Genomic DNA, 17,827 nt, shown 5'->3' with positions numbered 1-17,827 from the left:
CGAAGACCGCCCATATCGTGCCATCTTCTCAAATCTTTGGTGACAACCTCCACAATCTTAGTGAATGTCGTCGAAGACCGCCCATCTCGTGCTATCTTCTCAAATCTTGGTGACAACCTCCACAACATTAGCGAACGTCATAAAAGATTACCTCTCTTGAAGTGATTCTTAGTTTTTGCGATAATATTATGAAGAAAACTACCGAAGACCAACCCTTGTTGATCTTTAAAGCTCGCTTGAACTTGCTTTAGCCGGCGCATCAGCGCTTTTGCTGCTTGTGAACCAGTATATCGGTGTCTCTGAACCATTACGTCAGTGCTTCTGAACTACTATGTCTCTGAACTTACCGACTTTGCCGTTCGTCGCGAGTACCCCAGTCGACTCATGTTCTCAACCAAAAGGACAAGGAGAAGGTGATAGACATGGAGGAAATGAGATACGTGGTGAAGATGTGCCACCTGAGGTAAAATAAATTGGGTTATTAAAAGTTTTAAAATACTGAGTTAATTGAGATCTGAGGTGGCCTGATTGATGTATTGTTGCAGGTTCCTACTCCTACACATGCGGACTCGAGGGATCTTGATAATCCAACACCGCATGAATATCCAGAGTTACAGGTGATTTGTAACCCTCTACCTTAATGAATTTTGTAATATTATCTATTCTATAGTAAAAGTCCTATTTAACTATCTTCTTTTTATATATACTTGTGTAGGAAGACACCCGGTGTGCACTTCTAGCCCCGGTGCATGCAAATAGTATGGCGTTGAGTTGGGTGGCGTATGGTGGTGCCCAAGCGACGACGGGTGCTACGGCGGGGCCACATCATTACTCGGTTGGGATCGATTTAGTGGTTGCGGGGTTCGAAGACATCCCACTACCCTTATCGATAAAGGAGGTTAAGATAACAAAGCTTTGGCAAGATATAGGTAGCTTCGTTGATTGGCCACATGCATGGGTCAAGTTGATTAATAAGGAGGTTGAGATAACAAAGCTTTGGTACTCTGAAAATAAAATCGCCAAAATAGCACGACTCCCAGGCCCCATCGCCGAAATAGCAGCCCCGGCAGCGGCTACCTGGGGTGCTGGCTGCTGCAGCCTCGGCAGCCTGATGCCTGGGCTGCTGCAGCCTCGGCAGCCTGATGCCTGGGCTGCTGCAGCCTCGGCAGCAGCCATAGCAGCTGCCTGCTAAGGCTGCAGCAGCCTAGCCAGGCTGCTGCCGGGGCTGCTATGGCCTCGGCGCGGGCTGCCTTCGCTGTTCTGGCAGCGGGGGCGGCTCTCTCGGGTGTTCCGGTTTGGCGGAAGTTGCGTATTTTTTAAAAAAAAAAAAGTTGAGCAATTTTCTTTTTTAAAAAAAAAAATAAAATCGACGGAATGGCTTTTCGCATGACTATTTTCTTCATTTCTCAACTTATGAACTTATTCTTTCTCAAACCATATCATAATTACATATTTATAAGTGATTGTGAGTTGAAATTACATAAAAGAAGCAAAGTCCTAAGTTTTTGGACCCATTTCATCAAAATAAAGCCATTTTGAGCCGAAATGGCTACTCACTAACCTATTTTCTTGTTTTCTCAACTTATAAACTTATTCAATCTCAAACCATCTCATAATTACATATTTATAAGTGGTTGTCAGTTGAAATTACATAAAAGAAGCTAAGTTCTTAGGTTTTGGGTCCAATTCATCAAAATAAAGCCATTTTGAGCCGAAATGCCTACTCACTTGCCTATTTTTTTCATTTCTCAACTTATAAACTTATTCAATCTCAAACCATATCATAATTACATATTTATAAGTGATTGTAAGTTGAAATTACATAAAAGAAGCTATGTTCTAAGGTTTTGGGTCCAATTCATCAAAATAAAGCCATTTTTAGCCAAAATGGCTTCTCATTTGCCTATTTTCTTCATTTCTCAACTTATAAACTTATTCATTCTAAAACCATATCATAGTTACTTATTTATTAGTGATTGTGAGTTGAAATTACATAAAAGAAGCAAAGTTCTAATGTTTTTGGGCCCATTTCATCAAAATAAAGCCATTTTGAGCCGAAATAACTTATAATATTGTAGGGAATAATTTCAAGAATTAACCCCTAGCTTGAACCCCAATGTGATCATACACTAAATTATGGTGGCGTCCAAAGGGAAAGAAGATAGAGCAAAAGAGTCGCCAACAAGTTTTAGGAACTTGTAAACCGTTCACAGGATGAAGGTTACACCCCTTTAACGATCTAAGAGTTCATCAACTCCATAAGGTCTTGAACTAAATAAGGGTTCAGGGATGAAGGTACAAATCAAACCTAAAAGAGATTGAATCTGCCCTAATAATAGGCCTCTACTTTATTCTGATCGTATTCATGTGCGCTTTCTAACTAACATGGAATCAATAGGTTTACCCTAAACCTGTTTATCTCTGTTGGTTGAATTTAATGCACAAATAAATCTATTATTGGCGATCACTTGAATTATAATAAAATTAACCCTAAACAACATTATTAATTATCTTATTAAGCGTGATTACAAGTACAAATTCCCTTTAAACATGCATAAAAGGTGATCAAGTCAAAACAATAAATAAGAATCAAGCAACATAATAATAATCATGAAATTATAATCATGATAATAATAATAAATAATTATAACAATTATAAAAATAATCATGTTAAAGCATAATAATAGCAAGATCCTAGGTATGATACTAACAAGATTAATAACAAACCCTAGCATGTCACTAAGCAATAAAAATCATATCTTTAACCCTAACATGATACTAACAATCATAAATATTAGGAAGAACATAAAAGGCATCATACTTTTAATCATACTTGATATTAAAGTTACCCTAGACATGATACTAGGAATCATAATAACATCATAAACATGATTCTATACCATAATATAAATTAAACCTTTAAAGTACTTACTTTGATGCCTCGTACCTCTTTCTAATAACAAAATACACACGTTAGTAACTTCAAGGAAAATAATAATCAAAAAAATTAAATTAAATAATTGAAAGAGAGATTTGGGACCAAACCCACAAAAATTAAACCTTTCACGTCTAGGGCAAAGACAACTTCGAATATGGTTAGGTGTTTCTAGATCTAATGAATGCGGAATTTTTATATGTAAAAAGCTAGTTTAGAAAAGAGAAAGAGAGAAAGTAATCAAGAGAATCTTGATGAAAGTTGGTGAATGATAATGGATAACTAGTTGTTGATTAAAACTGGTTCGGCGCCAACGTTGGCCATTGGCGCCAGGTGCCAACATTAGCGCCAGGCGCCAAGCATAGCACCAGGTGCTACAGCTCGCGTCTGGCGCTGATCTGGAAAATCACGCGTTTTTTAAAATCAGATTAAAATTGCCGTATAGGAGGATAAAATCGTATTTTCCTCAAAAATGCTCTTTAATTTCAATTAAAACTCTGAAAAATAAAAAAAAAAGTCAATTTATCAATGCTAATTGAATTAGGAATGATAAATCTATATTAGGCCCTCCCCTAGATCATTGGGCTGTATATGAGGCTCAAACCGGGCCCGGTTTAGTAAATTGGCCATAACTTCCTCAATATTCATTGGACTTGGGCTTATAATATATCGTTGGAAAGCTCTTGTCAAGCCTCATCAACCTACACTACTATTGGACCCATATCATGGACCAACCAAACTGGATTGGCTGTTTTCTTAAAATAAGTTTTTAAAAACAGAGAGAAGAGACAAGAAATTAAAACTTTCCGCAACACTAAACTTTCCATACTTTCACTTCATTCGATTATGATTCGCGTGAAAGGTACTCATCACTGGGTTTGGTTTTGGGGAGACACAACTGGGTGTCTACAGAAGCCCCCACTTTGACTGATTTTGGAGAAATGCAAGTTTCGAAAACAAAAGTCAAAGTATTAATAGGGACGGAGAATGATTCAGAACGTTCTGCGATCCTAAACCACTCTTGTAACGCCGATACCTGCAAACTAGCGTTAGTTAAACAGATAAAAGAGTTAAGAAACGCGTATCTTGCACCGTCGAGCACACGTCTCTGAAAGTAACCGATTTGTTGTCGCTTTTGTTGTTTTGATGACCTCCTGCCAAGAGAATGCCATCCCGCTTGAAAACCGCTACGCTTGTAACTGCTTCCGATATAGAAGACTGCTTCGCTTGAAACGATCCTCCTCCGTTTTGATAATATTCCACGTCCAAGGGAACACTATTGAAGATTGCTTTTCTTGGAACAATCCTCTTCCGCTATGATAATACTCCATGTCCAAGGGAATACTATCGAAGATTGCTTCGCTTGGAACAATCCTCTTCCGCTATGATAATACTCCACATCCAAGGGAATACTATCGAAGATAACTTTACTTGAAATCATCCCTTTCCGCTTTATGACCATCTTCCACGACTAAGGGAACACGATCGAAGACAACTTCGCCTGAAATCACCTTCAGTTGCTTTTTGACAACTTTCTACAATCTATGGAATGCCATCTTGCTGCTTATTTTGACAATCTTCCGCAATCTAGGGAACGCCGTCGATCAATGTTGTTACATCTCGATCCTTTTCTTGAATCATAGTGACAACCTTTCCAAACATAGCAAAAGTCGTCGAAGACCGCCTCATCATGAACCGCTCTTCTCATATCTTGGTGACAACCTCCTCAATCCAAGCGAACGCCGTCGAAGACCGCCCATCTCGTGCTATCTTCTCAAGTCTTGGGTGACAACCTCCACAATCTTAGCGAATGTCGTCGAAGACCGCCCATCTCGTGCTATCTTCTCAAATCTTTTCTCAAATCTTAGTGACAACCTCCACAATTTTAGCGAATGCCGTCGAAGACCGCCCATCTCATGCTATCTTCTCAAATCTTTGGTGACAACTTCCACAATCTTAGTGAATGCTGTCGAAAATAACTTTACTTGAAGTCATCCTCAGTTGTTGCGATAATATTCCGAAGAAAAATTTCCGAAGACCAACGCTTGTCGATCTTTAAAGCTCGCTTGAACTTCGCTTCCGTTGAACCATTATGTCCGTGATGAGCCAATTCTTAGGCGCTTTAAGCTAAGTGAGACGATCTTTTGTCAGGTCGATCACTTATTTGAAGTTGTAATCAAATCGACTACTTAATCATGTCAAATTGCTTATAGGGGCTAACTGGCGTACCAAGGAACTCAAAATTGCTGTTCTGAGAGGCTTCGAGCTCTGTCGCTGCTGAAATATATCTGGCGCCAAGAATCGGCTCTGTCGCCAAACGCTATGATCTAGCGCTAGGCGCTAAAACTATTTCCAGACGCTAGATGTTTTCATCTGGCGCTAGAGTAGGGTCTTCCCTATTCTGTTGCACCCGTATTTATTTTTTACTATAGAACTTTGCTAATCTCTTTAATTATATTAGGGTTGACCTAAGGTTTAACGTCGCTTGACTCATTGACTTGACACGACTCAAGGTATAAACTTGACTCACTATGATTGACTCGAGGTTGAATCGACTCGAAGCGAAATGACACATGTGTTAGACTCAAATCAAAGTGATATGACACGACATGATTCAATTTGTACATGGCTCGTGTGTGCAATGTAATGTGATCGTGCGACTCAAAAATACAAAAAAAGAAAAAAATTTCCGTCATTTTGTGGAAGATACCGACTTTCTCCCGAAAAAGAAAGACGCGAAAAAAGAATCGAAGTTTTCGAATGCATGTTGAATGAGCTTAGTCAAATTTTGTTTGATACCATCTCTCAAGTTGCAAGCATTAATCCATCCTAGGCTATCTCAATAGTTAACTCATTGATGAAAGTAGTTGGGTAACATAGGCACGGAGGCTAAGCACTTCATACTTTGTGATGCAATGACAATTATGAGTGATGAGTGATGTTGATATGACAAGGCATGCTTCAACATTGTGTTAAGATTACATGACAAAGGGTTCCTAAGAGAAGTACATTTGGTCATGTATGTGTGATGTGTGTGAAAGTGTTACTACAGCTAGGCCGCAAGGGCTAAGTGTGTGGAAAGATATATTAAAAAGAGTCAAATGGTGCTAGGTAAGCTAATGATGTAGGGATCAAGCCCCCAAGTCTAGCTTTAAATGAAAAGGGATTAGAATAGGATACCCTTTGATATGATCATGGTGTGAGTATGTGAATGTGAATATGAATTCATTTTTATTACGGTCGCACCTCGATGTGAGGTTTCTTACGTATCCGTTAGGAATCAGGCCGAACGTATCTCTAGCCAAACCTCGCACAAGTGTGTGTATACCTCAAAAAGGTCTTTTTAAGGGTTGTAACGTGGTTAGGCTAAAGGTTTGAAGAAGAAGGGGATAAAGGCTCAAGACCTTAGATAAGCCCCCCAAGGTGTGCAACCTTGCTTTTGAATCTTTGTATTTTTATGTTTGAGTTTCTACTCTTTTTTAGCTCTTTCTTTTGCTCTCTTTTTTTTTGCTTTAGCGTTTATCTTTATTTTTATAAGTGTGGGAAATCCCTATCATGCGGTCTATCACTCACTTGGAATTCATGTTTCTCAGGCACGGTACCGAGCACTCGATAAGAGACGCAATCTGAGACGTGTTCTTATCGAAGATATTTTCATATCAAAGACATTGGAACACTTTCCCTTTTGTACACTTTTATTTATTTTTTTTCTTTTATTTTTATTTTGATCTTTTGAAATCACTCAAGCTATTTTTAGAATTGCATAAGTTACACACCATCCCATCCCAAGGTTAAGTAGATGTAGGTTGAAAAAAGAAAGGTCTATCGTTAGATGAGGATCAAAGTGGTTTATGAAGAAAGGATTGTAAATTTGAAAGGTGAAAGGAGATATGATGTGGCTACAAGGGGTGCCTCAAATCATTGGTATACCTTGTGCTTAATTCAACATGAATTTTTTATTTTTTTTTAATTTAATGCAATATAATGAAATGATCATATGCAAGAAAATAAATGCTCATTTTATTAAAAAAGGGAAAAGAAAGAATCTACAAAATAAATCTAAGAATAATAAAAAGGTGTCTATGCTAGACTTATTGGGGAAAGGGTAAATAAAAAAGAAATAGAAAAAAGAGGTCACGAAATCTTGTTGTTGAAGCTCGCCTCGGTCTTGTGTTGTTTCCTTTATCATCACTCGCTCTTCTTGTTAACTGGAGGCGTGGGAAGCTTGTTATTATCAAGCAAATGTTGGATAGCCTCCTTTAGCTTCCAACAGCTCTCAGTAGTATGACCCCTACCTTGATGGTACTTGCAGTGTTCGTCTGGATTCCAACTAGGTAATCTCTTTTCAGGTGCGGGATCTTGAATAGGTCCAATGCGAGTAATGAGTCCTTTTGCATGGAGTCGATCGAAGGCAGTATTGTAGCTCATCCCAATGGGGGTGAAGTCTTTCCTTATTTGCTTCTTAGATCCTTGGTTATCTATGGCTAAAACTTCACTGAGTTCAAAGGTACTAACATAACTACTAGAGTGGGCGTTTTCGGAAGAAGAAGGATTGTCGTTCTTCTTTCCTTTACAGCCACTGTGGTTACTATTGTTAGTATCTTTTTGCTTTGCGAGATCATCTTCGATTTCAATTCCGATGTCATAAACGGCCTTGAAAGTATTCAGATTGTGTTGATATTTTAAATGCTTCGAATACTTCTCTTGGAAATTCTTGATAAACATCCTCACAGATTCTTTTTTAGTGGGCGCCTAATTCATCTTAGCAGAAGTTTCCCTCCATTTATTAAAGAAAGAAGTAAAACCTTCGTTCTCTTTTTGTCTTAGCATCTCAAGTTGTCTATAGTCGGTTTCAACTTGAATATTGTACTTGTACTTATCAACGAAAGAGTTTACTATCGATTCATAGGTAGAGGTTTTCTCTTTGTCAAGGGAGAAGAACCATTGTTGACAAACGGTTTTAAGAGATAGTGAGAACAAAGAGGGGAAAACTTTCTTATCAATACCCTTAATACTCATTATGGTTTCGAAAGCTCTTAGATGAAAATAAGGGTTATCTGTTGCCTTGAATTTTGGGATTTCAGTGGCATTGAACTTATGCGAAAGAAGTTCCTTGTCCAGCGAGACCCCTTGTGAACTCATGCCCTGAAATTTATAGCGACTAGATAGCTTTCTCAAACTTTCTTGCATGAGGTTCATTTGTTGTTGCTTCACAGGGTCATCAATTTTGAGGGTTAAAGCCTTTAACACCTCAGTCACATCATTCAATTGATTCCTAAGTTCATTGATCTCTTCTTGACTTGCCATTGTCTTTTTAGCCTTCCTCTTTTGATGAATCGGTTTATCAAAAAGCGAGACCTGAATAAAGAGGTTGTCCTTGATTAATCTCCCTTCTCTCCTCGACCAAGTACTGTGGAAAAGGAATTTGGGGATATTCATTGTTAATTATTTGACTCAAACTTTATTCAACATGCAATGGATGGAGGAAGCGAAGAAAGATTGGAATAGAATGTGAAAGAAGATTTAGATGGAGGGGTAATAAATAATTAGGAATAGAATGTGCCCCCAACTCGAACGACGGAAAAAACCGACTCATGCATGAACCTAAGACATGGTCATGGTGATACATGTACTCAAAGTGTGTGCTAAGACTAGTGAGTGTAGGTGATATGTTAAGACTCGTGTCATGAACATGTGGCTAGACTATGTGACTAGACTCAATTAATGAGTCGACAAGGTGTTATTGACAGCGAAATTTAACCGAATTAATTCGCAAACTGGTTAATTAGACACTAGGTGATGACTCGACCAATAATCCAAATTGTCGGCAAAACAACAGGACTGGCGTCGCATTGTGTAGTGTAGTGTAGCGCCAGACGACAGAGTTGTCGCCAAGCGCCACACTCCACAGAGTGGCGCTACAGTCCAGACTTTGGCGCCAATGCTGGAGCTTCAATCTGAGACTGTTTTCGGTGTTATTAATCAACAAGGGTATGCCTAAAGTCGTACTAGGTCAATTTTGATAAAAAAATTGACTTTATTTACTCAAATTAATTAATTAGTTAATTAGGCAAAGTTCTTTTAGTCATTAATTTATTTAATCTCAACACAAGTCAAACAAACGGTTAAGGAAAGCATAGTGTATGCACAACAAATAATGCACAATTATTAGTCAAGTAGGCACAATATGATGCAATGAGTTTGCAACCTAACCATGGCTCTAGTTCTCTAAAGTTCGGGATATGGTTTAGTCAATAGAGGGTCCATGGTTAATTGTCCGGATGCACCGCGCGGAAGCATAAACGTGAAGGGTTGGCGCGAGTGGATGGGACACCGCGAGTTTAGAAAAAACTCGCTTCCATGGTTTGGTGAATTCAACATTCTCGGATGTACCCTTTGTTGCTCAGACCGTTCAATCAGGTAGATGGAGCATGAATTCCCAGAGGGTTATGTCCATATGTAGAACACATATGGGTTTCAGAATAGTGAGAAAAACTCAATCAGGGATCAAGCAAAAAATACGAAAAATTGGTCGAAATTAGAACGCATATTTCTGGCTCGTAATTGGAAGAATTTGGCGCCAACAAACAGAGCTTGGCGCCAGGTTTTAGCTGTAGCTCCTGGCGCCAATGCTCTGGCCTCTAGCGCTTATTCCTACATGCCTCAGAAGCTTTCTGTGCCCGATAAAGTTTTCCAGTTTCACGCAGTATTATTTCGGTTCTAGTTGTGAAAGATATTTCTCAAATTTCCTACGTGTAAAATCCTATGTTTTTAACTCATTACGGATGGTCTTTCCAATGAGATCTTTTTTATGCATATGAAAATAATGTTAATCAAAACAACACACATGAAATACTTAGAACCTTTTGAGTCTCATCCACTCATTCTAAATCATTACCGAAACAAATTTAGGAATTAAAATAGAAATCCTCCCTAGTGGAGTCGCCAAAAACTGTAGGGAATAATTTCAAGCGTTAACCCCTAGCTTCAACCCCACTGTAATCATACACTAAAGTACGGTGGAGTTCAAAGGGAAATAAGATAGAGCAAAAGAGTCGCCAACAAGTTTTAGGAACTTGTAAACCGTTAACAGGATGAAGGTTACACCCCTTAACGATCCAAGAGATCATCAACTCCAAAAGGTCTTGAACTAAATAAGGGTTCGGGGATGAAGGTACAAATCCAACCTAAAAGATATTGAACATGCCCTAATAATAGGCCTCTACTTTATTCTGATCGTATTCATGTGCGCTTTCTGACTAACATGCAATCAATAGGTTTACCCTAAACCTGTTTATCTATGTTGGTTGACTTTAATGCACAAATAAATCTATTATTGGCAATCACTTGAATTATAATCAAATTAATCCTAAACAAGATTATTAATTATCTTATTAAGCGTGATTACAAGTACAATTTCCCTTTAAACATTCATAAAAGGTGATTAAGCAATAACAATAAATAAGCATCAAGCAACATAATAATAATCATGAAATTATAATCATGATAATAATAATAAATAATTATAACAATTATAAAAATAATCATGTTAAAGAATATAATAATAGCAAGATCCTAGGTATGATACTAACAAGATTAATAAAAAAACCCTTGCATGTCACTAAGCAATAAAAATCATATCTTTAACCCTAACATGATACTAACAATCATAAATATTTGGAAAAACATAAAAGGCATCATACTTTTAATCATACTTGATATTAAAGTTACCCTAGACATGATACTAGGAATCATAATAACATCATAAACATGATTCTATATCATAATATCAATTAAACCATTAAAGTACTTACTTTGATGCCTCGTACCTCTTTCTAATAACAAAATACACACGTTAGTAACTTCAAGGAAAATAATAATCAAAAAAATTAAATTAAATAATTGAAAGAGAGATTTGGGACTAAACCCTCAGAAATTAAACCTTTCATGTCTAGGGCGAAGGAAACTTCGAATATGGCTAGGTGTTTCTAGATCTAATGAATGTGGAATTTTTATATGTAAAAAGCTAGTTTAGAAAAGAGAGAGAGAGAAAGTAATCAAGAGAATATTGATGAGAGTTGGTGAATGATTATGGATAGCTGGTTGTTGATTAAAACTGGTTCGGCGCCAACGTCGGCCATTGGCGCTAGGCGCCAATGCTAACGCCAGGCGCTACAGCTGGCGTTTGGCGCTGATCTGGAAAATCATGCGTTTTCTTAAAATCAGATAAAAATTGCCGTACAGGAGGATAAAATCGTATTTTCCTCAAAAATGCTCTTTGATTTCAATTAAAACCCTGAAAAGTCGACAAAAGTCAATTTATCAATGCTAATTGAATTAGGAATGATAAATCTACATTAGGCCCTCCCCTATATCATTGGGTCGTATATGAGGCTCAAACCGGGCCCAGTTTAGTAAATTGGCCATAACTTCCTCAATATTTATCGGAATTGGGCTTATAATATATCGTTGGAAAGCTCTTGTCAAGCCTCATCCAACTACACTACTATTGGACCCATATCATGGGCCAACCAAACTGGATTGGCTGTTTTATTAAAATAAGTTTTCAAAAATAGAGAGAAGAGAAAAGAAATTAAAACTTTCCGCAACACTAAACTTTCCACACTTTCACTTCATTCGATTATGATTCGACGTGAAAGGTACTCATCAATGGGTTTGGTTTTGGGGAGACACATATGGGTGTCTACAAATATTCATATTTTCTTCATTTCTCAACTTATAAACTTATTCTTTCTCAAACTATTTCAGATTTTGCATGGAAGCAAAACTTCTAAGAGAAAGAGGGTGGACAAGCCTAAAAGCATTGATCAACTTATAATATGCTCTTTTGATGTGATTTCTTTCCTAATACACCTATAAATAGATAATATTGGCATGTTATGATATAAATAAAGTTCATTTAATAAGAAATGTAAGAAATGGGTAAAGTAAAGTCATATAGGCCATATTCGGGCCATTTTGAGTAAAAAGCGTCATAAACCTTAATAAAATGCTCTTTTGATTCAATTTTAGGGCTTAGACACATAAAACTACCCAACATTGACATGTTATGAGAAAAAAATAGTTCATTTGATAAGTAATGTAGGAAATGGGCTACATAGAAATCATATAGGTAATATTTGATAAAATACATATTGTTTTGCCTAATTAATTAATTAATTCTAACATAATGTTTTTGTATTTCAAGTTTTGCAAGGTCCAAAAGGATGGTCCGTTGATAATAAAGGAGCTTAATGAAGTTCGTTACATGTTGGCGTCTTTTTTCACATTCAACATGTAAATTGCATTTTAATTGTAAATTATTTATGTTAACTTTTGAAAAATATATATATATATATATATATATATATATATATATATATATATATATATATATATATATATATATATATATATATATATATTCATTATATATTTACTTACTATCATTTGTGTGTGTGTGTGTGTGTATATATATATATATATACACAACACGTTTTTTTAATGTATTGCGTTTTGGAATATTTATATCTATATATATATATATATGAATTCTTGTTTTTAATATTATTTTTGTATCTTATTGTAATATTTAATAATATTATTATTATTAGTAATTATAGTAATAATATTATTAATTATTTTATTTAATATAATTGTTGGAATTACAGGTTATTATTATTGCTGGAAACAGGTTTTTTTTTTTTTAATATTATTGCACGAAAAATGGAAAAAAAAAATTTTGAGTAACCCAAAAAAAATGGTGGGAGACTATTTAAGGCACCGGTTAACCGGAGCCAAATTGGTTATAGTGCACCGGTTTTGAACCGGTGCTAAAAAGGGGGTATTTGGCACCCCCCACATAGAATGCGGTTCAAACCGGTTTCTTAGATCGGGTTTGAACCACTGCCAAAGCCCTTTTTTCACCTAGTGTAAGGATTATCTGTTGCCTTGAATTTTGGGATGTCGTTGGCATTGAACTTATGCGGAAGAAGTTCCTTGTCCACCAAGACCCCTTGTGATGTAATGCCTTGAAACTTGTAATCACTAGATAGCTTACTCAAGCTCTCTTACATAAGGTCCATTTGTTGTTGCTTCACAGGGTCATTGATTTTGAGAGCTAAAGCCTTCAACGCCTCATTCACGTCAGTCCATTGACTCCTAAGTTCATTAACTTCCTCTTGAGTTGCCATTATCTTGGTAGCTTTCCTCTTTTGATGAATCAGTTTATCAAAAAGTAACACTAGTAGAAAATTACAATTCCCCACTGGTTCAAAACCCCCCTATGCCACCGGTTTTGAATCGCTGGGCATTTGGGGGGTGGCAATAACCGTATAAAAAGCCACCGGTTCAAAACCGATGCCAAAAATAAGTTTTGCCACCGGTTAACCGGTGGCAATATATATTTTTGCCACCGGTTAACCGGTGGCAATAACCTTTCCCGCTTTTTTTAAAGAGGTTATTGGCATTGGTTCCTGGTCAAAACCGATGGCAATAATGGCCAAAAAAAAAAAAAAAATTTGCATTTTTTTCACTTAAAATGATATATAAACACTTACATATATATTAACTTACATTTTTTCATAAAAAAACTGTAAAATTACAATATTCCTCGAAAAACAAAGTGGCATGAACGAAATGAATTTTTAGGCAAATTCTAAACCAGCATTAAGCCCGTTATCATGTTGTCCAGTACCTTCTTCACTGTAAGCCCTTACAGTAGTATTTGGTGAATTCTTTGCTTGGTTATTTGCCACTTCCTCCAACTTCATCATCCTCATCCCGAAGCAACTGATCTAATTCTGGCTAGATTAATTCTTCCTGAAATTGACAGACTTTAGTATATTTTCACCAAATTACAAGTTCATTATTACGGAAAAAGTAAAATTCCAGACAATACAATCAATCAATCAACTTATTGCATTTTGAACAAGAACCTACACAAATCAGAGTAAACAAATCATAAATCAGATAAACAAATCAAACCAGTATTTGGAATAAACAATTTACAACAGCCTCGGTAGGGCAGAGCAGAAGTGACAAGCGATAGTAGCTCTAGCAGAGCATATAGTGCAGCATCTCAGTCGGCAGGATCAAGTTGCTATGCTGATTTTCAGAAATGTAGCACAGGACAAGTGCTAAGAGTCTCTCAGGCAGGACCAGGCCACATGCACAGGCCACTTCCAGCCAACTTAGAACAAAGGAAAACTCAAAGATTGGTTTTGTACATATGTTTAATAGATCTTCACCAAAAAAAAAATAATAAAGGGGGGGGGGGCTATATGTACTCGGTGAAGTCCCCTTAATAAATTTTGCAAAGAGAGATACCAGTTGTCACAAGCAACATGAGAAAGAAAAGAACTGCACTCAGAATTCACAATATATGCACATGCCTTAGAAATTAAAAATATATGGTAACTCAGAAACTGATAGTCTGATTTATGTGAGGAGTCCAAGTAACATTCTATGTTCATTTGATGACTAGACACCTGATCAAATTTAGTGTATACATTCTATAGAACTACTGCTCTGATCAAATTTAGTGTATACATTATATAGAATCTTTCATGATACTTACGCAGGGTGAGCACCAATAAGAGCTACAACCATCATCGTACAGTTATGAGCAGCTTTTGATTGCAAGTTGTCAAAAGGGGAGCTTCACCATCTTTTAATTTCTCAATAGGGGCCCGATTATCAGCATAGATATGTGATGCAACTACCCGAGAGAATTATAAAATATAATACTAAGTCATGATATGCAAAATGGAGCTTGCCTAATTGTAGATTGAAAATGGGCTTATATAACATAGAATAAAGAAAAAAATCGGAGTCATATATTAAGTGGGCCTCATATTTAAATATACACATTCTCTCATGTAAATAGACTAGCAAAGATTTTCTTTGTTTCCACTAAATACATTACATTAAAAATGCAGAGAGCCATGCACAAAGATTATCTTCTGTTTCTATGCAAATGAATAAATGAATGTCTGTTATTTCTAGTCATATTAAAAATAGACTACAAAACACTAGTCCTTTGTATCAACACCTGGAAATGTCATTTAAATTCAGCAAACCTACTGCTAGACTCGGTTATAACCAACATACAAAATCTGAGTACTTAACTTCAATTAATGCATTAATATGCAGATATAGTATTTCCCAACTGATCATTCCTACTAATATATTATCCATATATGATAGATCTTGGTGTTTCTAATACAAAGATTCATCAAAGGTTGCATAAATATCATCTATCTCATTAAAATTTTGCACTAAACATATCCTTGCTTAAACAAATACTATGAAAAACTATCAAGGTTCTTTCACTTAAATGATCTCATATCCTTCATCATAAGTGATTTAGAAATCCGACGGCGTGAGTATTGAGTATGATCACACTGTACAAGGAGACCACCAAAGACAACTATGCTAGCTAAATCCAAGATAATCATAATGTTTTGACATATTCAAATTAAAGCAGAAAGGATTGCCTTACCCACTGATACAAGGGGATCATTGAGCCTTTGACTTTGACGCTATGCTTCCATTTCTTGGCTCTACAACCAGTGTGCTTTTTCCATTCACTTAATGACTACTTCCTTGTCTCACATTTACCACACTTACACACAACCCTAATAAGAAGAGCACAGGTAATCAAATTAATAGCAGATTGTTTGCAAAATGTAAAAAAAGAATTTAAAAGAGCATAATATATAATTTTTGTAACCTTTAGAACTTACAAGTGAAGGCTTAGGATATATGATGCCTCCATACCATTGCACGCAATAGTTACCTCATCGGATGGCACAGGTTGTCTGTATCATACAATAGTAACTTTTACTAAATTGTTTGAGCTCAAAATAGGTTGTATAAATGCCAGTAACTACAATAATAGTAATAATAATAAAAGTATTTACTGTAAATCTATAATAAATTATCCATAACAATATTAATAATGATGATAACAATGAAAGTAAAGTAACAGTAACAACAAACAGAAGTAAACACAAACTTTGGGTTGACTTCAAGTAGAGCTACAGAGTATGATGGCTCAAATGCAAACTTTGGCTTGCAATCAGTAATATTCCGCATCTTCCAAATCCTTAGATAGAAACAGAATGTACAAATAAATCATCTAAAACAGTCTTTACAAGCACCAGGTCTTGTCAATAAAACAAAAACAAAGAGTGAACCAACCTTGAGATTTTTGCCACAGATTTCAGCACACTCAGCATGCTCCAAAACATCACAGCCATCACAACAAACCTATGCGAGAAACAATTACTATACACACAAAATATTGACAAATCTCACGAGCAAAAAGCAGTACTTCAAAATTAAATTGTTTGACCAAAATTGAGTTCCTACATACCTATTTCTTAAGAATTAAGTGATTTATAGACAAAACCAAAATTCAACATTGATCACAGATATAAATCAAACCTCAACATAACAAACCTACGTTAATATACATATCAAAGACAAAATCGATAAGCCCAATATCAAGTTCAATTTTTTCTGTAATTAGGGTCAGATTATCACGAAAATGCAGAAAAATTATCAAGAGACATCCTTTACCTCATCATCATCAAAATCATCACCATACCCAACCTTCACATGGCCACAATACCCGGGTTAAATCCCGTACCCAAGTTCGCTCCACTACACATCAGTAATTTGAAAGCTCAAAAACACGGATCTATATGATTTCAAGAAATCAGACAATGAAATGTTGTCAAAATTCAGTAATAGCAGTGCTGCATGTAATTGAGAAAGGAACAATTTCTATGGAGTATTATAGAATTAAAATCGAAAATCATAAAACCCTTGGTTTCCGAAAACATGAAATTGTAAATTTGAGAAAAATAAAAACTCAAAAATCACGAAATAAAGAAATTAATTAAAGAGAAAATAAGAAAAAAGCACGAACCTTCAGGGAAAATCATTTTACGAGGGGGAAACGACGAGAGGTGGGTTTGTATCAGCTCCTTGCGCCACTACCGCCGTTGCTAGGACCGACCGACCGACTGACGCGCCGTGAACATGAATAGAGGGAAGCGGGAGGAATGGACGGCGACACGGTGGAGAGAGGAAAGAGAGAGAGAAGAGGGAGATCTAGTTGAGGAGAGAGGAGAGAGAACACGAGATGGAGGAAAGAGAGAGAGAAGGCGACATGTGAAAGAAAATAGAGGGGCGATTTTTTTTTTATTATTGCCACCAGTTTGAACCGGTGGCCTTTAAAACATATGCCAACGGTTCGGTTTAAACCGGTGGCAATTAAAAAAAAGCCTAATCCTGCCCATTTTTTCCCCACCGGTTTTCTAAAACCGGTGGGCATGGCTCGGTGCCTTTTTGTATTTTTCTACTAGTGTAAGACTTGAATAAAGAGGTTGTCCTTGATTAATCGCCCTTCTCTCCTCGACCAAGTACTGTGGAAAAGGAATTTGGGGATATTCATTGTTAATTATTTGAGTCAAACTCTATCCAACATGCAATGGATGGAGGAAGTGAAGAAAAATGATGTAGATGGAGGGATATGAAGAATTAGGAATGGAATGTACCCCCAACTCAAATGACAGAAAAAAAATCGACTCATTCATGAACCTAAGACATGGTCGTGGTGATATATACTTAAAGTGTGTGCTAAAACTAGTGAGTGTAATGAGTGTAGGTGACATATTAAGACTCGTGTCATGACCATGTGGCTAGACTATGTGACTAGATTAAAGAAAAGACCAAGTTAAGACTTCATGTATATGCATTAACCGGACAGGCTGTAATATTTTAGTCATAGCTTTTAATCTGTGACTTTGATTGGGATGAAACCAGCGCCAAATTAAAGATAAAACTCGGGGCTACAGATCCATAGGTTGTACGTCGTAGTTC

The 17,827-nt window shown here is 36.5% G+C and overlaps 1 protein-coding gene across 2 annotated transcripts; it reads right to left on the bottom strand.

Annotated features, from left to right (window-relative positions):
* Nucleotides 1–13,454: 13,454 nt before the first annotated feature.
* On the bottom strand, nucleotides 13,455–17,192 carry LOC110713618 (histone-lysine N-methyltransferase ATX5-like). 2 transcript variants are annotated; one of them, XM_021892071.1, is made up of 7 exons: nucleotides 16,872–17,192; nucleotides 16,520–16,640; nucleotides 16,139–16,207; nucleotides 15,954–16,043; nucleotides 15,682–15,756; nucleotides 15,438–15,573; nucleotides 13,455–13,756 (listed from the first exon to the last, which is right to left on the bottom strand). In XM_021892071.1, the coding sequence occupies exons 2-6, from the start codon at nucleotides 16,543–16,545 to the stop codon at nucleotides 15,534–15,536; spliced, it is 300 nt and encodes a 99-aa protein (XP_021747763.1). In that variant the 5' UTR covers nucleotides 16,546–16,640; nucleotides 16,872–17,192; the 3' UTR covers nucleotides 13,455–13,756; nucleotides 15,438–15,533. The 2 variants fall into 2 exon arrangements, with proteins under 2 accessions (XP_021747763.1, XP_021747764.1); XM_021892072.1 differs by having other exon boundaries at nucleotides 16,520–16,603.
* Between the last annotated feature and the right edge of the window lie 635 nt (nucleotides 17,193–17,827).

The sequence above is a fragment of the Chenopodium quinoa genome, unplaced genomic scaffold, assembly GCF_001683475.1.
Source record: "Chenopodium quinoa cultivar QQ74 unplaced genomic scaffold, ASM168347v1, whole genome shotgun sequence".
Taxonomy (NCBI): Eukaryota; Viridiplantae; Streptophyta; class Magnoliopsida; order Caryophyllales; family Amaranthaceae; genus Chenopodium; species Chenopodium quinoa.
The sequence above is the reverse complement of the archived record's forward strand: the minus strand, read 5'-3'. Positions and strand labels throughout refer to the sequence as shown.